The sequence below is a fragment of the Protopterus annectens genome, chromosome 1.part1, assembly GCF_019279795.1.
Source record: "Protopterus annectens isolate FY-2018-M chromosome 1.part1, PAN1.0, whole genome shotgun sequence".
Lineage (NCBI taxonomy): Eukaryota > Metazoa > Chordata > Ceratodontiformes > Protopteridae > Protopterus > Protopterus annectens.
Genome location: NC_056726.1, coordinates 1,175,722,966 through 1,175,746,284, shown reverse-complemented (window position 1 = coordinate 1,175,746,284; position 23,319 = coordinate 1,175,722,966). Strand labels below are relative to the sequence as shown.

Here is a 23,319-nt window from a genome sequence, read left to right as displayed (position 1 = left end):
TGTAATGCTGGTATTATGTAACGCTGTATCTGCTTACGCTTGGAGCTTTTCTCCCCGGGCCTCCGCTAAAAATGGACATGCATCCAGTCGGACTATCCTGGCAACAAATGTAAAATAAATAAATAAATAAATAAATAGAAAATATTACAGTGACTACAATACAAGTCAGACATTGACACACACTGACAGAATGCTGAACACACTGGGGCATACGTGGTGACTCAGAATAGCATCCTGCCTGAGCATCACACACCTCTGCAGCTGGCAAACAGGCATATGTTCTGTCGGAACAGAGCACATGCCACACATGGCACACACATCCCGTGTGCCACACACTCACAGCCTGTAGGGCTACACAACACACCTGCTACAGACGTGTCAGGTACCTGTCTTGGGTGCTGCACTGGGGTCCCGCTCAACAGGCTGTATCTGGTGAAGGTCACAGTGATATTCCTCAGGGGCACTATGGTCCACCACCGAACACATACATACAGGTCAGTCAGAGGCATGGACACATATGACTCACTCATTGACCATGCCAGTATGGCTGACCTGAGACATACCTCCCAGGACTACATGATAGGGAACATAGAATGGATCTCTCAGCATGTGGCACAGGCCAGTATGAGCCTGATCTTGGTTGCCAACATACCCTCACAAGGTATGCTACCACTATATGTGGGAAGGGCTTTGTATGTCTACATTATGCTCAGTCTCCAATGTCATTCATAGGGTATCCGCTGGCTGTCAACGTGTGCTTACATGCTAGGGAAGCCACAATGATGTGCAAGGGTCATCTTGCACGTGACACCCATGGCCCGATGTATATTGGCAAAGCTCCTTGATACACACATACTGCCTTACGCTGCAGGACACGGTTTACATAGCCACCTCCGTGGGTATCACAGAGGTTAGGACACTAACAGTGCTGCTACACAACAACAGCAGTGTACACCAGAAGATGCATGCACCGGACACTGTCCTCAGCATGGTGAACTGCAATGTCTGTGCAGTACCAGAGTCCTGATTCATGGCTCACAGGTGTTACCCATCATTGACAGGTTATGCCCCATACCATGCCTGTCATCCCCTACACATGTAACACACATGGACAGGGGGGTGGTATCCCAAGGCACCACAGATACACACACCTCCAGGTTGTTGGCACAGCACAAAGCATCAGGGCCTAATCATGTGCAGCTAACAGTGTGTCGTACTGTCATCTGGTTCATAGCCTGGCACACACAACCCTCCCATACACAGGAAGACCACGTATCCTCCATAACAACACTGACAATATGACAGTCTCAAGAACTGTCTTTATATGGCTGGACTGCATCCAGCTAAACATTGTGCGTGAGCATTACTGTAGCTACAACACACTAGTTGAAGAGTTCACAGCATGTGGTCACTGAATTGCAGTGGAATGACATGTTACCACTACCACAACAGGTGGGAACATGCAGCACCTGTACATTGACTACATGTACACTATATGGCCCAGACCAGATGTGTATCCCCTGCTGTAGATATTTTACCATATACACCCACACTGTATAGACACATACTGCGTGCGGCCCCTGCACAGTAAGACACAGTTATATTGGTATACATTGCAAATACCATTTATCCACTCAAGGCATGTGTCAGACATGGTAACTACTGCAGGTCACAGGTATTTATGTGTATGTGTCACACACATACATCATGTGTGCAATGCCATTGCTGGTTTAGGCAATGGCATGCATTGTTATGTACAAAGACCCACACAAGGTCATAATGTGTGACACAACCACACGTGGCAGTTGTGGGTTACCAAAACATACCTATCTGTACTCTGACAATGGTAATAGACACAGTAGCAGAGTGCACTATTGGCATTACTAGCCAACTAGTCCTGTTTGGCTGTGCTGATAGTGTGGTGACATCCCCTGTGTTTACTGGGGGAATATGCAGCATCTGGTGTATTGTAGTATTTGCCATAAGGATCTGTTCTCTCACACTTGCATTTACACACACCCTACAACCCCCCCCCACACACACACACACACACACATGCACACTTGCCATTTGCAGGATTCATATCCCCTACCTAACTAGGTCACTAGACGTGAGAGAGAGAGAGACGCATTAGCAAAGTGCACAATTCGGATTACTAGATAGCTCCTTTTCTCTGGCTGTACTTATAGGGTGCTGACATCATCAGTATTTTGAAAGGGTAATGTGCATCAGGTAGTGTGATCTCCTGATTGCCAAAACTAACATGTTTTTCATACGGAAATGCACACACACAAACTCCCCACATCCAAGCACATACACACTTGCAGGTTTCAAACCCCTACCTAAATATGTTATGGCACTTGAGAGGGATGCTGTAGTAGGTTGCGCTATTCTGAGCACTGGCAGATGTCTCTTCTCCAGCTGTATGTATAGGGTGCTGTCATCATCACTGTTTGGAAAGGGTAATGTGCATCATGTAGTGTGATCCCCTGATTTCAAAAAAGCACATGTTTTTCATACAGAATTGCACACACACAGATTCTCCATATCCAAACACACACACCTGCCATTTACAGGTTTCAAACTCCTACCTAACTATATTATGACACGCGGGAGAAATGCATTAGCAGAGTGCGCTATTCGAATTACTGGGAAACTTCCCTTCTCCTGCTGTACTTATAGGGTGCTGACATCATCAGTGTTTAGAAAGGGGAATGTGCATCCTGTCGCGTGTTCTCCTAGTTGCCAAAAGGGATATTTCTTTCATACAGACTTGCACACACACTAGCCCCTTCCACACACACTGAGCATTTGCAGAATTCAAACTCTTATTTGATTATGTTCTGACATTCGAGACAGACGCATTAGCAGAGTGCGCTATTTGCATTTTTGGTAAGTTTCTCTTCTCCTGCTGTACTTATAGGGTGCTGACATCATCTGTGTTTAGAAAGGGGAATGTGCATCCTGTAGTGTGTTCTCCCAGTTGCCAAAAGGGACATTTCCCTCACACAAAATTGCACACACACTAACCCCCCTTATCCAAACACCACACTTGCCATTTGCAGGATTCAAACCCCTATCTAACTATGTTATGACACTCGAGTCAGATGCATTAGCGAAGTGCACTATTCACGTTACTGGGAGGCTTCTCTTCTCCTGCTATACTTATAGGGTGCTGACATCATCTGTGTTTAGAAAGGGGAATGTGCATCCTGTAGTGTGTTCTCCCAGATGCCAAAAGGGACATTTCCCTCACACAAAATTGCACACACACTAACCCCCCTCATCCAAACACACACACTTGCAGGATTCAAACCACTATCTGACTATGTTATGACACTTGAGTGGGACACATTAGTGGAGTGCACTATTCACATTACTGGGAGGGTTCTTTTCTCCTGTTGTACTTATAGGGTGCTGACATCATCTGTGTTTAGAAAGGGGAATGTGTATCCTGTAGTGTGTTCTCCCAGTTGCCAAAAGGGACAGTTCCCTCACACAGAATTGCACACACACTAACCCCCCTCATCCAAACACACACACTTGCAGGATTCAAACCACTACCTAACTATGTTATGACACTCAAGTCGGACGCATGAGCGGAGCACGCTATTTGCATTACTGGGAGGCTTCCCTTCTCCTGCTGTACTTATAGGCTGCTGACATCATCAGTGTTTAGAAAAGGGAATGTGCATCCTGTAGTGTGTTCTCCTAGTTGGCAAAAGGGATACTTCTTTCATACAGTCTTGAACACACATTAACCCCCTCCACACACATACACTGAGTATGTACAGGATTCAAAACCCTACCTAACTATGTTATCACACTTGAGACGGACACATTAGCAGAGCGCACTATTCGCAGGATTCCCTTCTCCTACTACACTTATAGGGTGCTGACATCATCAGTGTTTAGAAAGGGGAATGTGCATCCTGTAGTGTGTTCTCCTAGTTGGCAAATGGGATACTTCTTTCATACAGTCTTGAACACACACTAACCCCCTTCACACACACTGAGCATTAGCAGGATTCAAACCCCTACCTAACTATATTATGACACTTGAGGGGGATGCATTAGCAGAGCGCACTATCTGAATTACAGGGCATCTGTTCTTCACCTGCAGTATTTATAGGGTGCTGACATCTTTATTTCTACAGAGGTATGTACATGTAGTACTACCTGTCAGGTGGGGGATAGCATATATATGCATTTGCAGCCACCTACGTCAGGGTCAGATATGCACATCGCACTGGCAGGTTATGTTCTATACCATGCTTTGTGACCACAGGACCTGTAACACACAACACAACCAGTCCAGAACACCACACCTGCATCCAGGACACGCACTTAGCTTCCCTGGGAACAGTGCCAGGATATGCAGGTGTTCACATACACCATTCCAGTTGTTAACATCAGGTACAGGCATATTGTGTTTGAGAACTACTCAGGCCTCTACCACTTTACCCTACAGCCACTACAATTTGTGGGTCCATGTGCTATGGCAGAACCACACACCACAGCCACATGGGGTAATACATATTGCACCTGTCCATCTGCAACATGGGTACTCACTGATCCACACCAGAGGTAGACCACCATTGTTGATATCTGACCATACCCACCTTTCCCTGGACATCCATATCCCATCTCCACCCCCAGGCAAGGTTGTCACTGCACACAAACTGTATTTAGCACAAGCAGACTCTATGCTTGTGAAGACTGGGGTGGACGACTTCAGAGGACCCATGCTGGGGGACTATACTGGCCACTCAGCATAATCTATGAGCATGTGTACGGTTTGCATTGATCATGCTATCCCACATATACCCATGACTGCTCCACAACAAGACACCTGTCAGCTGTACACCAGCCATATATGCACCATACAACAGACAGAGTGAGCTAATACATTGCAGAGCTGTAGCCCACAGAGGGAGGACATCTGTGAACAGTTCCGGCATGGCACTTCATTCACATATAATCATTACAACACAGTGTTGACAGTGGAATCATCCAGAGAATGCAGATAGGGCTCCCCTCAATCTGTTATTGATGGACACCTACTGTCAGAAATCCTCAGCAACCCTCTCCCAGCACACACCGATAACATGGCTGTGGCTTAGCACATTCAATCCCTGGGACCTCCACGGTGCCCCTGCTTGACAGAGGCACAGCTCACTAGTCTCACATGTTGCTTTCTGTGACCTACTTTACAGTGGCACAGTAGCCTACTGTCCTGGGGATGCAGATGCCAAGCACACTCTGGCTGAGCTGTCATTCCCTAGGGCAACAAGCCTAGTATTGACCTCTACACCCATATGGTCAATTGTCGGATGCACAATATTTGTTGTGCTGTTCTACTGTTTTCAGGTCTTTATTGCCATAGTTTGCTTGCAGGTCTTTATTGCCTGTTCCTATGACCAACTTGTGTATCTGTGGAAGATGTTTGCATATGACGGCGATCCACTATATCACTTATGTCTCTGTAGTCATTTACTGTGTGCACTGGGCAGATTGCTGTGTTGTGTTGGTTCCTGGACTGACACGTACAAATACCAGATATGTGTGGCCAACTGCTAAACGGAGATATGGCCCAAGTGTGTGAGCATGCCCAGTTCAGCCTTTCCATGGCATGTTGTCTGACATATGCCTCATTTATCAACGTGTGTGAGCATGCCCAGTGTGAGCTTTCCATATGTTGCACTCTGAAGTCCACCACATATTTGTGTGTGTGTGAACTTCAACAATATCTCATGTTTATGGTTGTGTGTTGGGTGTCATGTTGTGTACTAACTGGCCAACTGCTTCGTGTCTGCCACAACAAGGATTATACTGTGCCTGCAAGGATTGCATGGAATACTTTGCAGACAGTTCTCAACATACTTTCATAATGACCTAACACTGTAGTACCGTATAGTGTACTGGTTCAGTACTTTCACTGTGGTGGACAGTATCCTGGGCTTTAGTCCTATCACTGCTTGACATCTTCATAGTGAGCACAACAGACTGTGTAGGGGCCAGTTATGCACATATGACCATGTTGCATTATGTTCAGATATAGACTACCTACACCAGGCTCGTCCAACATTGCTAGTGTATTCCATAACATGGGTGGACATTGGCAAACACTAGCAATGTTCCCTAGGCCATTTCTGATGCTAGTCACAGGGTGTGTTTGTCCTTTGACACACATTGTAACTGGAGTTTGCCATGACATATGTCATGGTTAGTATACTGTGCCTCCGTCTACCTCTGACATAACAGTGATACCCAGGGTTAGCCTACCATCTCCCATCCACTCATCAGGATTCCTCTTGAGGGGTGTCGATATGTGACTCTCTGGCTGACCTGTACCAGGAGTTTACTGAAGAGTGGGGGTGCCTTCTGTGTTATGGATCATTCTGTACAGCTTGTCCTATGTATGTCAGTGCTGGGGTTCAGGTCTCTCATGTGCATAGCTCACTGCCATTCAGATTGTACAAGGTGCAACATGTTCATTCATTCCAGGTTGGACATGGCTTCATACATTAGGCACAGCTTGCCTGTAGCTGGGCAGTATGGCGGTGTGTGGGGCTGCAGTTTGTTTACTTAGGCAACACATGGCATCTGTTCATGCTCTTTGCTACTCCTGGTGGGGTACTGTTGTGGACTTTACAGTTGATGGAGGTGTCTGCTGCGGTATATCCCACAGGGGCTATTGTAGTCACTTGTGACACAGATGGAAGATGACTGCAGAGCCACAGTGAGTTCCCCTTATCTACATCTGCCAACCTTAATGTTTGGGTCGGTATATAGTATATATTTCTGCGAACACTACAGCCACATGTTTGTCCAGTGCAGGATATCTATCACCTTTTGTACCCAGGTCTCACATTACATGTTAGGTACGTCATGGGTTAACACCTGTGTGGTAATTTGTGGGCACTTACTGTATATCCACTGTGGTTGTCTATACACAGTTCTGCAATTAGCTTGCTGACATGGCTATGGCTCCAGTTGTCTTTTTGTAGGTGGCCCTTTTGTGGGTTGCTTGTGTCAGCTGGGGGTTGGATATGGTGGGCTGTTTGTACTCCTCTGCATACATGTTCAGTCACAGTCCTTCCATGTTGGCCTATACCTAAGGGTGGGCAAGACCAGGCCTTGTGGGATGCCACTCATATCTGCTTTGTAGTCTGACATTGATGCGGCATGTCTGACCATGTCAGTTCTGTCCTTGGTCTGGTTTGCAACCCCTCTACTGACATAGGGGTATATATTTAAGCTGGTGAACATATCCATACTGAACTCATACGGTATTGTCTAGAAGCATGTGCACGGTCCAGCTACGCTGTTGGACCACATTGCCCTCATCAATGACCTTAATGACTGCTTCAAATGGGTCAAACATGTTTAGGGCAGGATCTGCAGTTACAACAGCCACACTGTGTAGGGTCCAGTATCAGTAGGTCCACAATAGCCTTCTGTCTGCGGTACATACTGATCCTTTCCATAGCTGTGCAGAACAAGCTTGTCAGGATCCTGGGGTGGTAGTTTGGAGTATCCATTCAGGCAACACCTTTGTTGTGATGGACCACTGTTGTTGTACACTGCTCTTTGGGTACATATCCTGTGGTAAGGCTGACATTGGGCAGTAGTGTGATTTGGCATTCCATTATTCCTGGAGTCCATGTTGGCCTCAGCACAGGACACCATCACATACCTTTGCTGCTGTGTGTTCTGCTTTGCAGATGATGGCTGTTACCTCAGCATATGCAATGTCAGGGGACCATCAGTCTGCTGGGATAGGTATTTTGCACTCTGGGGGGTGTTTGCACTGCACCTGACAGGTTGTATGTTAGCAATATGTGTGTGTGTTTGGTATGTTGTTTGTAATATCTGTGTGATTCGGAGCATATCTGTGGATGCCCAACATGGTTCCTACCATCAGTTGGGTAAGCCTTGTGATTATCCTTAGTGTCCTGTACGTTTTGTATCTTCATAGGTTCATGGGTTCATTCTAGGCTATACACCCTAGGCCATTAGTAAGCCTAGCCAGAGTGTTTGTGTGTCTTTCGCCACCCCTTGCTATGTTCTATTATGGCCATTTATGAATTTCTTCACTGTGCCTCTGTCTGGTCATGACACAGTGAGGACCCCCAGTATACATGTACGATCATCCATCCACTTGGCAATATTCCTGTTGAGGGGTGTTAGTGAGGGGCTCTGCCTAACATGGATTAGGATCCTGTTTCTGGGTGTAGGGAGCCTCTGGGTTAGGTATCTGTCCCTCCAGCAAATCTTATTTCATTATGTGTTGAGGCTGACATCTGTCACTCTCACAGCTCCAATGGCTTTGATTTCCTGTGGTGGAGCATGTCCATTACTCCTGTGTTGGACATGGCCTTGTACAACAAACATACAATGCCTCTGTGTAGGCAGTCTGTGACTGCATTCAGCTGGGGTGTCTACAGCCAGGCAGCATATGACATATATTTCACACCCTTTATCCTGTTGGTGGGGTAACTATGAGGTCTTCCGAACCGCAGCAGGTGCCACGTACGGTACATCCTATATGAGTCATTGTACTAGATTATGGGTCTGATAAGGGAACAGTACAGTGGCACAGTGACCTCTGTTGATGTAGATGTGAATCCTTTCATGATACGGTGTCCAATATCGACAATCTTCCTAGCCACATTGGCATTGTGAGTGTCACATGACAGATTACTGTCGACCTGTGTCCTTAGGTCCCTGATTACTCCATGCATACATAATGGTTTGCCACCTATGTGGTAATTTGTGTGTACCTTGTCTGGTATTTGATGGGACATTCATACTGTCCAGTGTCTTCAGGATGTTAGGGTGGAGTTCTTGTGTGTGAGAGTGTGGTCTGTCGCATGCTACAGACTGTACAGCAGTTTTGACTACAGTTAGGTGCACATGGGTGGTCTCCACTGCTTTGTGCATTGTCAGTTACCTGGCCATATGGGTGTCTGTGCTGCATATGGATACTCCCCCTCCTTTGATGTTTTGGTGCAGGTGTTGGGGCCATAACACATGATATGTGGTATAACCCAGTAGTGCTGGTGTGCTATCACTAGGCTTACAGCAGGCTTCTGTCACTGCACAGACATCGATGTTCTCCATAATGGGAAGTGCCTCAGGGGCATGCATATTGCAGTTTACACATCTGGCATTGGTCAGCATTACCCTTATGTTTCCTACCACTTATGTTTTCTAGGGTGGTGGGTAGTCTTTTTGGCCTCGCCTACATACGGCTCTATGGAGGCGGCAAAGGCCTTATCCAGTATCCAGACGCACACGGGTAACAGGTGCAAGCCATCCTTGGAACAGCAGCATGGCTTGTCATGCTTGACATCTCAAGCAGACAGACATTAGACCCTCTTGGACTGACAGCTGTAACTGTGCCAGCTGTTAAACATGAGCATTCTGTGTTTGTACTGTGGCATCATTCTTGGTGAGGGTTGGATGCTGCACACAGCCAGTGTCATACCGGCCTGGGGTACATACTCAGAGGGACCATCCATGTCTCTTTTCATGTTGACCAGGGAGGTACATCTCAGGTAATTCACACCAGCATGGACATTGAGTGCATCATATTTCTGCTTGCTTTGGGGTGACCTGCACAATTGTGTTATGTGGCATTTTGTGGCAGCCTACAGGCAGCTTACTCTACCCTTTCCCTTGTTCAGTCTGGTGAGTGGGACAGCAGTGTGTCTGCCTATACAGACACCTATTACAACTGTATCAGGCATGTTGTTTCTCCTTCTGGCCTGTGACTGTTTGGCACACCAGCTTTACGTACTATTCATTGCATGTGCTATGTTTGAAGGTTGTGGTTGCTTGTGATCTGCTTTGGAGGCATCTGTTGGTGTGGTGTGTTTGTAATTAAGGCCTCTGGGAATATTTGTCTGTGTTTATGTGTTTGGTTTACAGTTGTGGTAGGTCTATGTGGGACTGGGTTTGTGGTGTATGTGGTTACCTTCTCCTCCTGACTAGTTTTGACAGTACTGAGTTGGTGGAGCTCAACCTCTGGTTTGGATACATGGTTGCATCTATCACATATATTTGTATTTATTGGGGGGTGTTGTGGTTGTCTGTCTACTTGGGACTGGTGTCACATTGCCTCTGGATTCACAGATTCTACTTGTTGTGGCTGGACTTAGTGGATTGTATGTGTGGACATATGTTATTGCCATACTACTGGTCAGTGATTACTTCCCTTTTTTATGTTTGCTCTATCATGTGGTAGCTTCCTCATTTTCTTGCATGGTTTGGTAATGGCTGGAGTCCAGCATGCCAGATGCCTGCGTGTATGGCATTGTGTGTTATTGTTATTTGTGATTGCATACTCCAAGCATACCTGGCTGTGTTCATGGAATGCCTGTATAAAGTTCTGTGGTGTGTCCCATATTCTGCACTTGCACAGGGTCTTTCGTGGATTCAGCATCAGTTTGGGGGGCTGCAACCTATGCTTTACACATGTTTTTCACTGTGGTATTCTGGCCAGGGACTGGGGTCAGGATGTGTATATCTAGTGTGATTACTCTATGGTCTGGTCTTACCAGTGAGGGGTACACTTCTCATCTTGCCATCCAGTACACATGTTGCTGATTATCACATCCAGTATGCTTACCCCTCTTGTGGGAGTGGCACATTGTTCCTGGGCATTTTGGTTTATGGATTCTGGGAACTTTTCTCCTACTGTGTTGGTGCTAGTATAATGCTCCTGGTGTATGTCTTGGTAATTTCAATCAAGCAATAGAATGTGGTTTGGGGGGCTTGATATATTCATGTATTCCAACATAGGCCAGGTGCAGTTCCTGGTATTAGGACAGTAGTCTGCAGCAGGCTATATACTGGGAGGCAGTTTTAGCCATTTGTATTTTATCATGGCTAATCCATGCTGCTTCTTGTTGTGGTATCAACATGGGGGTGTGGTTATCCTTGACATTTATTGCTAGTCACCCTCCTTTTGTAGCTTGTTCCATGTTTTGCAGCTGTACAGCACAGTATGAGGTGTGACCTGGTAATGTTAGGGTGCTGATGTGAGCCTTGACCCAGTTCTCTATTACAGGACTGGTATCTGCATTCTCCATACTGTGTGCGTTTACACTGCACACATCTTGCTGTTTAGACATCTGGCATTGGGTAGCATTACATCTAGGTTCCTATCCCTTGTGGAACCTATGAAGGTGGGTTTGTGTTTTGAGACTTACCTATTCAGGGCATGCTGTGGGTACTGACAGCCTTTGCCAGTATCCATGGGGCATGGCATGATAGGTGCACAGCACCCCTAGCAGGTGGTGCATCATGTCATGCTCCGCATGTCTTCCCAGCCTGAAACACATTGGCTCCCCTTTGACTAACTGCATTAATTCAGCCAGTTATTGCACTTGATCATCCCATCGTCATTTTGTGGCTTCATGCTTGGTGAGGGTGGATGTTAGTCATGGTGTTCAGGTGTGCATATAGTACATGGTGTTACATTACTTAACACATGGCATTCATGCCTCAGGTGGTGCTGCAGGGCTGCCTCTGTCGGATGCACATATTACACTTCCTGTACATGTTTGTGAGCAGGTCATGTCATTTTAGGCATCCATGTTATTATTTGAGTGAGTCAGAGGGGGTATCATTCCCAGGGTTCCTACTGAGCCAGTGTATGTGCTATGTGTTGCCTCTTTGCCAAGGCCAGGGCATACTGGGCATGCCTCCTTCTGCCTACTGGGGCAGGCTCAGGTTGTTCCTCCTCCGAGTCACGCTCTGCCTGTGATGGCCTTGGCAATGGTGGGGGGCTGTTTGGCCCAGCCCTATGCTGGTCCTGCTGCAGCTGTTTTCGCAAGATCATATTATGTAGCATAGCACATACCATGACAATTTGGGTACATGTAGTTGGTGTGTGCTGCAAGTCTTCACCAGATGTGTCCAGACACCGGAACCGTGACTTAAGCAGCCCAAACGCACGCTCTATTACATTACATGTTTGTGCGTGTGCCTCATTATGGCGTTCCTGTTCAGGTGTGTGTGCATTTCTGATGGGTGTCATTAGCCACGGGTCCAGTGCATAACCTGCATCCCCCACTAGGTGTCCATGTGGGATGTCCCCATTGGCAAATGTCTGGTACAGCTGTGTCAAATGCCAGATGTGGGAATCGTGGTAACTCCCAGGGCAGCCAGCACACACATTCATTATTATGCCCTGGGCATCACACACGACCTGGCAGTTGATGGAGGCGAAGCCCTTGCAGTTAATGTAGGCCCTACCCTGCTCACCAGCTGGTGCTTTGATGCGTATGTGCTTGCAGTCTATTGCACCCACTACCTCAGGGTATTCTGCTATTTGCTGAAAGAGACGCATATTGCTGGCCAATACCTCACGGGCATTGGGGAAATATACATGATCACCGACATGTGCTGACATGGCATCCAGGAACTGGTGCAGTACCCTGGAGGCTGATGCCTGTGATATCCCCACCATATCGCCAGTTGGTCTCTGGAAGGAACCTGTTGCTAGTATTCTTAGGCCAACACATACCTTGGTTTCCACAGGGATGGGTTCCCCTCTGTTGGTTCTGTGTGTGAGGCGTGGCCTGCACAGCCCAACAATTTGCTGCAGGAGCTCTCTGTCCACTCTATAGTGCTCTACTATCTCCAGCTCATGCAACTCGTGGTAGATGACCCTGGGCCTGTACACTCTTCTCTGTCTCCTCACTGTTGGTTGTCTGGCACCATCTGCATTGTCACCACCCTCAGCAAGTCACCTATGTCTCATTATGACAGCTATGGCAGCCCCTAACATTTCTGCTCTGAGTGAAGCTTTTTCAGTTTTCACTTCTATTAGCTTACTCCTGTCTTGCAGTGTCTCTTAAGAGAAACATCCTGCACTACTGTTTGCAGAGTTTTAAGTGCTGGGCTGGGCTACTATTCTGCCTGTGTAATTGCCTGCTTCTAATTGTTTTCACCTGCTAGCTTCAGCAGTTATCCCTGCTAGCTTCCTATTAATTCTGTTGCTTCCTTTTTCCTCTCTGTTTCCTCAGGGGGGAGCAACGTGCATACCATCAAAAACACGCTCACAGTGGCTTACATGCGCGCACACGTGCTTACACAGTTCAGAATCTACTTATTTGGGTTAAAACGCACGCACACCCACACAAACACTGTTACACGTCTGCCAACAGTCTCCAACATACTCAGCCTGCCCTACACACGCGTACACCAGCGCAAACAGTGTTAAACATCTCCCAACATGCTCCCACATGTTCAGTCTGCCTTACACGCGCACACACTGCCCTACTCACGCTTCATAGCGTGCACACGTGCGCATGCACGCCCAGCAAGAAACATTGGTGTAAGTAACAGTGTACACCTTCCATTTCTTGACTTTCCATGACTTATCTAGTGGCACACCTCTTTCCATGATCAGTGTCTGTCATCTGTCATGTTACACTGACCTCCAATGAACTGCATTTCTTTCTACCATTCCCCCCTGTGATGTCACCTATCTCCTACTGTATTCCTCCCCCTTATGTATCTCTTACACTACTCAGACTGTGCTCATTTGCTATGTGACTGTGAGATTCAGTATCCTAACCCTCATTTACATGAGATTGCCTACTAATGCTTAGTTACATGTCTTAGACTCAGCTTCCCCCCTTAGCAACCACTACACGGTGGCCATGTTGTTTTTGGTCTGCTGGTCCCTGCATTGTCATTCCATATATTGCATGAAACCCACATTTGTGGGTTTATAACCTTCTTTTTATGGTTTTATACAGCGCAGCCTGTTTGCACGGGGCTGCACTGGGTTTAAACATTATATTATATTTTTAATATTTTTGCATCGGGTTATCTTGCCAATGGCCACATATTTGGCCATTGGCATGCTGCCTGAGTCATATGCACCCTTTTTTTGGAGCTGACATGGCTCCGTTGTGGAATTTGCAGAAACATACTCAGTTGTCAACTGAGTACATTTCTGCAGCTAAAACGTCTCTTACACGGACTGGTTTCTTCTTCGTGGATCGCTAATATACCTCATTTGCATACCTTTCGGCTGCAAGTGAGGTATTTAGCATGTCTATGCCCAGTCCGTGTAAGAGACGTTTTAGCTGGTCTCTTACACAGAGATTAGGGCTGTTCCTGGATCGCGAGTCTTGCATGGAGTGTTGCACATCTCTTACACTCCGTGCAAGCCTTCGTGAATCCTGCCCCTTGTTTTTCTATGCTTATTTATGCTTATTTTGCATTTTTATTGTATTCATTATGCCCAGTTAATCTCATTTCATGCCCGTTAGACTGTTCTTGTGCTTGTTTTACTCTCAACATACTCATTTTACTTTAAACATGCTCGTTTTACTTTAAACATGCTTGTTTTACTTTAAACATGCTCGTTTTACTTTAAACATGCTCGTTTTACTATAAACATGCTCGTTTTACTTTAAACATGCTTGTTTTACTATAAACATGCTCATTTTACTTTAAATATGCTCATTTTACTTTAAACATGCTTGTTTTACTATAAACATGCTTGTTTTACTTTAAACATGCTCATTTTACTATAAACATGCTCGTTTTACTTTAAATGTGCTCATTTTACAAACCTGAAGCAATTCTGAACCACTTATAAGCTTTCCTGATAATTTTCTTATCAGATATCATGGCTTCAATCATTTTCAATAATTATTAATGTGTTTTCATCCTTTTGGTTGATTAATAATATATCTTTGTGCTACTCATTTGATTAATAATGTGTTTTGGGCCTTAAAAATGCTCTGTTTCATTTTCTTTACAAAATAAATAATTTGTGCAAGTTTTGGTTACCTGTAGTTCATTTCTGGCATTTTATTAACATCTGAGCACAGTATTCACCCAGCTGGCTCATCAGGCCTTCAATCATAACTCTGCACCTTGTGGCTTGAAGAAGTTGTTTTCAAAATCCTGGTTTTTGGCACCATGTCACTTGCCTGGTCAGGACAAAACAGGCGAACAGTTGTGGGTTCTGTTCAAGCAGCTTTATTATATACAAACACATCTGGATTGAGGCTTAGTAACTTAAACTTAAATAAATTTATAAACAGATTGACTGCCATACTCATACATGCTCACACTTTGGCTGTTCTTTCAAAATGGCACTGCGACCTGCACGTGCTCACTATTTATATGCATGTAACTATACTTGGAAATGGTTCTTAAAGTTACAACACACACATACTCTGTTCTACAAGCATGATGACTTCACTTATAATGTAGTAGTAGAAAAGATGAGAGGGACCAGGACAGACCCTCAAAAACGGAACTTAAATTAGGGGGACTTCCAAGACTTAATCCAGTTGTGTGGAATACCACAAATAAATCTGTTTGTATCCTTTTAACGCAGGTATTCATATTTCTACCCTTTCCACTAATACGCAGCATCATTCTAAAGTTTCAGCAGGACTCAGAAAAGGTCATTATGATGACTTCCTGCTGACACAGGTTACAATGGAATTGGCCAAGGACTATCGCCAGAAGCTTCCTGATAGTCTGGATCTACTGAAGGGAAGTTTGACACATTAAAGTCTGAAAGAAGCTGACTGGCTGGATGATTCAGTTTCTATACCCTCTAGGCACCTTGTTTCTGAGGATGTGCAGCAGGTTCTAAGTTATGCAAGAAAGTCTGCTACTATCTACTATCAGAAATCTTATGTTGCTAAATGGATAATATTTACTAGTTAGTGCCACACTAATAACTAGGGATCGGGAGCCACTAGTTCTTAAATATTTCTGTAAGTTACTCTCCCCCCTGGGCATTGTTATTCCTCCTCTGCTACTTGGGATCTTAATTTTTTTTTGTTGGAAAACGTAACTTTGTCTTCCATTGAGCACACTCATCAGGTTGAGTTACTGTTCATAACTTGTAGAATGTTCTTGCTTATTCCCTGACATCTACAACATAAATATCTAATTATCAAACTGTTATGGTGGACAAATCGTATTTGGTTTTCATTAGAGATCGAGTTTCTTTAATAAAAATGTCTCACTCATGACAAAATATTTTTCTGATTTTTTTTTGAATCAAGACATTTATCAACTGGTTTTCTATCCTGCAGCTAAAAATCAGGGAGAAAAGATTTTTATACTCTGGACATGCAGAGGCAAATGAGATATTATCACGACAGAAGTAAGTCCTCTAGATCAACTGAACAGCTGTTTATCTCCTATGATGAGGCAAATAAAGGACAACCTGAGTCAGAAAAGAGTGTTTCCATAACACTGTCTCTTGCTATTGCTTTTTTGTTATTCCCAACATGGTAAATCACTTGCAGGCAGGATTAAGGCATATTCTCCTAAAGCCTTTTCTTCCTTGATGTTACTGGAAAGAGGTGGACTCTGTAACCATACTAGAGGCAACTACTTGTTCCTCAGGTCATACTTTTACATAGAATTACAAAATGGATTTCTTCTCTAGGTCAAGAATGTGATTTACTAGGGATTTCTCCAGTGACTCCTGGATACTAGTCATTCCTAATCCCAGTTTGGATAAGGTGTGGTACTCTATCCATACAGCTAAGGCTACTGCAGCATTGAGAATGATTAACATAGTGCAGTTGAGTAAGTTGCACTTATCATAACAGTAGAGACTAAAAGTAATCTCTTCTATGTCAGTCTCACCCACCTTCTATATCATATTTTCCCCCTGTGATAGATTGTTTTGCTTAAAGTTATGTGTTCGTAATTTTATGCTTTTTTCAGAATAGTAGGTTCTCTCCCTTTTGTATGGAAAGGGGGTGCCCATGTTGCTTTTTTGCTCCCTTTGTAGCTCGTGCTGCAGCAGCCTGGGCACATGTCTGGAGAGGAGCCAGAAACTTTGGAAGACTTGCCATCTGTTATATAACTGGCATGATTAAGCCATATAGATATACATGCTATTACAGCAGTGATTTCCTGAAGGAACAAATTATATGGTAAACAACACTTACACAAATGTATTGTTTTCATCACAATGATTTTTACAAGGCTATGTATCATTCTAACAACTGCATTTATAGAACAGTTGCTGGCAGTCTTCTTTTATTGTGAGGTGTGCTTACAAGTGTATTTTCTTTTTGTTTCAGTTTCTTGACTCCAAACAGGTTTTTTAGCAGGTTACCTTCACCCTTCCCACTGTTGTATCTCTGGGGCATAGTATTACCATTGGCCTGCTGTGATACCATAGAGTTCAGCATGTTGCCTTATTCCATGATTCATTAGTATGTAAATCACACACTTTAACACTTGTGTATTATGCATATACAATTTCCTTTTGTGCAATTGCATATTAATGTGTGTACATGCAGTTCTGTGTCTTGCTCCAATTTAAACATGATAGGACATGTTCATTTTTTATTTTTTCTGTTTCAGATTATTTATCTTCTGCGAGTATGCAATCTCCTTCAAAAAGCCCAGAAGTCACAACTAAATGTAGGGTCAGGTTTTTTTCTCTCTTTCTTTCCTTTTTTTTTCTTTTTCATGTTCTTCTGTGATCTCATCATAGCCTCTGCTTGTCTTCTTTTTTAGGGGTTGAGAGTTGAACCTCAAGTTACAAGGTACAAGGTTTGATTTTTATCTTAAGAGAAATTAGCTATGCTTAAAGTGGCCCAAAAATGCAGGCAGACAAGTACCTAGCTAAGAACCTATGAAACTACCGAATAAATGTCTTTGTCAGATTACAGGACTTCAAAGACCACAACTTTGTGGGAACAGCTGAAGGATGAGTTCAAGCCAAGAATAAACTAGTTAAACCAGCAAATCTTTTTTCAAAGAAAATCCAAAGCAATTCAAGACAGTTAAGTTCTTTCATTTCTCATATGAAGAAACTTTATCAGAACTAATCAAAAAAATGCCCTGCTAGTGCTTATATATCCAAAGATTAAGTCTCTTATGATGATCTGTCTAATAAAATGATTAAAACCAATTGAAAATTAAAGTGACACCACAAATTCTACCAAATCATTAAAATAGCAGGATAAAGTCTTAAAATAATCCATAAGACCTCCATTACATCATACAACTGGCTTAAAACTAACTGCACAAAAATAATTATGCAGATATTTGAAAACCTCAATAGAACAAATATATATATATATATATATATATATATATATATATATATATATGTATATGTATATGTATATATATATATATATATATATATATATATATATATATGTGTGTGTGTGTGTGTGTATGTAACTATAAATAGCACAAATGTTAAAAGGCTATGGTGCTGCAGTTTTAATAAACAGTTTATAGAATATGAATCATTTACACCTGGCCACTTCATAGCATTTGACAGCAGTTGCCATTTTAGTTCACATTTGTCTAAATGTTCTTTTACAGTAATACCTCTCAAGTCCTTCTTAATTTGTTCAATTTCTTCAATGACTTTAAATTTAAAAGAATGGAAAGGATAATCGACTATATGCCTGTATGAAGCATTTGTAATTTTACATGTCTTAATGTTCAATAAATGCTCATATACCCTGTCTTTCAATTTTCTGGAGGTTTTTCCCGTATAGAAGGCAGGTCATGTGAAACGGCAAGCTACGTAAATCACTTGCCCTTTTACTTGATAGGTATTTCGTTAAAAGAGATGTAATCTGTAACCATCATATAGGGGCATGCACTACACCTATCACATTGTACCATCACTGCCTTACTATCAACTTGTTTTGTTTCAACAATTGTTTGAAGGACTTTTCCTTCCTATATACAATATGGGGTTCACTCCCCAAGCATCTGACTGTATGGTTACCAATGGAAAATGATGCAGAATTCTTCTTGAGAGACTCTGAAATGGCACAACTGTCTAAGGTAAAACTAGGAAGAACGTGCTTGTGTTTGCCCAACCTAGATACTGTCTTATTACCAGCTGCCTTCCCATTCTGTGATGATGGTACACCTGACTCCAAAGTAACGAAGGGAGGTAGACAAAGTAATGGCACATACAAACCACGAATTCTGTTATACACAAACTAATCTCTTATATTAAGTGAAAAATTCTTTGGGTAAATCCCTCTTTTCGAACATATCCAAAACTATGCTGCATTCCTTAAGAAATGTGTTAATATCCATAATCATTCTGTCCAGTCTCACCTGTTGGCCTTTAACAATGGCTTTTTTCTGATGTTTTGGGTGCCAACTCATATAGTGAAAATACGAGTTAGAGAAAATTGGCTTCCTAAAAATATTGGACATGAAACATTGGAGGTCTAAGAGGAATGAAGGACAGCAGGACTAAGACAGAATATATGTGTGTGAATGAGAGGGAGGATAGAGGAATGGTGAGGATGCAATGAGTAGAGGTGGTGAAGCTGGATGAGTTTAAATACTTGGGGTCAGTAGTTCAGAGTAATGGTGAGTGTGGAAGAGAGGTGAAGAAGAGAGTACAGGCAGGATGGAGTGGGTGGAGAAGACTGTCAGGAGTGATTTGTGACAGACGAGTACCAGTAAGAGTGAAAGGAAAGGTCTACAAGCTATGTTATATGGGTTGGAGACAGTGGCATTGACAAAAAAGCTGGAGTTAGAGCTGGATGTGGCAGAGTTAAAAATGTTAAGATTTGCAGTGGGTGTGATGAGGGTGGACAGGACCAGGAATAAGTATACTAGAGGGTCAGCCCAGGTTGGAAGGTTTGGAGACAAAGCCAGAGAGGCAAGACCATGTTGGTTTGGACATGTGCTGAGGAGGGATGCTGAGTATATTGGGAAAAAGATGCTAAGGATGAAGTTACCCGGTAACAGGAAAAGTGGAAGGCCTAAGATAAGGTTTATGGATGTGGTGAGAGAGGACATGCAGGTGGTTGGTGTGACAGAGCAAGATGCAGAGGACAGGAAGAAATGGAAACGGATGATCTTCTGTAGCGACCCCTAATGGGAACTGCCAAAAGAAGATGATGAGTATCTAAAACATATATTTTGCTACTACTATAGGCCAAAGAAATTTTTCAAAATTTGGTCGTACCATTTAAATATTGTATAAATTTATCCAGTCTGTCCCTCGTGTCTGTCCATAAAATAAAAATGTCATCCAAATAATGGACAGCACAGTGGTGCAGCTGTTGCGTTGTCTCCTCACAGCAAGAGGTTCTCTGGGTTGATTCTCAGCTGGGTGCCTTCTTTGTGGAGTCTGCAGGTGTTCTCTGTGTTCGTGTTGGATTTCTTAGGGTCCTCTGGTTTCCTCCCACATTACAAAGACATGCAAATCTCCCCAGGCCTCAGCTGATAATTGGCTTGTTCCCAGTAAACAAATCTTAAATAAATAAATAACAGGTAGAATGCTAAAGAATGTTAATAACCACTGTTAACTACAAATGTTGACTCCCACTGGGACATAAAAAGATTAGCAAACTGGGCACCCAGGCTGCCCCCATGGCTACATCCATGATCTGTCTAAAATTGACCTTCAAAGAAAATAAAATTGTTAGATAAAAGTATTCCCATAAGTATACAATCTAAATTCACCCTTTCAGATGATGATTCCCCAATTTCAAATAATATTTCTTCGAGCCATTCAAGGCAGATAGTATGAGGGATGACAGAATATAAATTCGTAATATCAGTTGTAACTAGGATACAATTTCCTTTAAAGGTCATTATGTTAATTTTGGTCCCTACATAACAGCTTTAATTTGTTAATAGATTCTTTTAGTAAAATATCAAGAAATGTGGTTAATGATGCAACATGGATCTATTAGCATTGACTATATATATTTGTTTTATTAAGGTTTTTAAATATTTGCACACTTATTTTTTGCAGTTATTTTTAAGCCCGTTTTATGATGTGTTGGAGGTCTTATCTCTTATTTTAAAAGACTTGATGCTGCTATTTTAAAGTTTTTGGTAGAATTATGGTGTCACTTAACTTTTCATTTGGTTTTAATTCATTTATTAGACCAGTCATCATGCGAGTTTGAATTTTTAACTGTTTAAGCACTAGAAGGGCATTTGTTGATCAGTTCTGGTGAAGTTTCTTCATATAAGAAACAAAAGTGCTTAACTGTCTTGAATTGCTTTGGATTTTCTTTGAATAAAGATTTGGTGGTTTAACTATGGTTTATTCTAGGCTTGACAGCTATTCCCGCATGGTTATGGTCTTTGAAGTTTGGTGCTCTTGTGTTTTTCCAGTTCATTTTCAACACATTGCACATTTTATCAAAAAAACCTGTATGTACTCAAACCTAGCAGTTTGTGGTATTGCTTAAAACATGTCATGTATCTGTGTCCATTGTTCATCAGAATTCTTGACATGTCGCCATATTGCTTCATAGTTAAGTACGAGGCTAGTTGTCCTTGTGGATCATTCTAAGCCTAGCCAGCTTCACTTTTTGTGCTCAAAATAACCTATCCCATTCGGCTAGAGACTAGCCTTACTCATCCCATGGATGATAATTATATATACTGCTTATGCAAATAACCAGTATCATATCATAAATAATATAAGGGGACCCATGTATGGGATAAAGTGTTTAGGAGCTGCATTTGTCCAGTAGTAGCAGAAGATGCAGTCCTGGAGTAAATTTTATGTTTCCCATCCATTGATCTAAGTTACTCTTCAAAATGGAAAGGGATTAACTTTGGTTTATGTTAATGGGGAGTCTGTTCAATAGCAGCTTGAACTCAATAAAATATACCTTTTCCTCCAAACCATTCTGTTGATGTTGCAGACAAGATTTAGATCCCTAGACTGTGGATTTGTGCTGGCATTTGACTTTTGATGTGCAGTAAATTCATCAGTAATGGGTCGGAGGATGCCTTGTATGCCAGACACAAATCATCTCTTGGCAGTCTGCAAGATACTGAGTGTAGTAACAGGGCACTGACATGGTTCATGTAGGACATGTTGTTTAGGCCTTGTATCCTTTTAGTAAGGTATCTGTGTAGGTGTTGCAATTATTGCATCTGTCTGGACAGATACATGCCAAAGGGGGCTTATGTTCAATGATTGGGGTAATAAGTGCTGAGTAAAGGGCACAATGACATCCAAAGATTTATCCACAATCCCTTTGTTTATAAGGTGTGCAATATAGAAGGACCTTCTTACACAACAATAGCCACATGTCGGGCAAAAGTTAAGTCACTGTCCAGATAACTTCCTACATTCTGGACAAATGGGTCAAGTCTTAGGGGAGTATTGTTAATGTGGTAGTTCCCTGGGGTAGAACACTTCACAAAGGTTGCAGTACTGCATTTTTGGCAATCAGTTTCGCAGCATGATTTTGACATATTATTTTTGAGACAAACTATTCTGCAGGATGGGTAAATCATTTAAGATAAATTTTGAAAGAATAGTCTCAATGAAAATCAACTTTAATTTTTTAATAAAATGAGTAATAGCGAAAAATTAACTCTCTCTAACCTGCTGAATGTCACTACTGATATGTATTTTTTTCTTCAAAAATAGCAAGAATAACAAATGCTTTATGTGAAATACTCTCATACTGTATGCTATTTCAAATAATTTTTGCTAAAGTGATCCAGAATCTTTTGTTAAAACTGAAAATGTATACTTCTGTACTGTTAACACTCATTAAGTTAAATTCCCCGTGATGAAATCCCTGACTACTGCTTTCCATAGGAATTCACTTCTAGTATTGTCTCTACATGTGTACATGCAAAAATTCCCTAGTGCTAGCAAAAAAAAAAAGGAAACATTATGAAAATTTGAGAGTCACACAATTTGGCATTTATGATAGTTTTCAGTTATGTTAATGGACTGAAGTTTCATTAACTTACTTATAAAAAAATGGATATATTATTACATATTACAAACCTCACCTTTAATATATATGTAAAAACATGTCTGCATGCCCAAGAGACTGGTTAATGTAGATTCTCCCATTACTTCACTGGATAACTTGTCGGGTAAGTTTTCAGTTTATTTAATCATCTTGTTCGAGGAATCGTGTATAAAAGCAAATGTCTTTTCTCTCAAATCATGTCTTTTCTCCCAACCATACTTTAGCTATCTGGAAACCACTATATCTCTGATTGTAGTTGATTCTGAATTCTTCTTTGCACCTGCAATTGTGCTACTGTTAAAGGCCCTTCTTTTATCATCTATATAGCTTCAGTTAGAATGTTAACGATTAGTGCAATTGTGCTACTGTTAAAGGCCCTTCTTTATCATCTATATAGCTTCAGTTAGAATGCTAACGCTTAGTGCAATTGTGCTACTGTTAAAGGCCCTTCTTTTATCATCTATATAGCTTCAGTTAGAATGCTAACGATTAGTGCAATTGTGCTACTGTTAAAGGCCCTTCTTTATCATCTATATAGCTTCAGTTAGAATGCTAACGATTA

General features: G+C 42.5%; 1 protein-coding gene across 1 annotated transcript in view; it reads left to right on the top strand.

The window, feature by feature from the left end:
* LOC122815838 (deleted in malignant brain tumors 1 protein-like) overlaps positions 1 to 23,319 on the top strand; it is a 580,111-nt gene that overhangs the window by 61,115 nt on the left and 495,677 nt on the right. Inside the window, exon 5 of the mRNA XM_044088652.1 lies at positions 15,380 to 15,544. Coding sequence (XP_043944587.1) covers positions 15,380 to 15,544 — 165 coding nt within the window. The remainder of the gene's footprint in view (positions 1 to 15,379; positions 15,545 to 23,319) is intronic.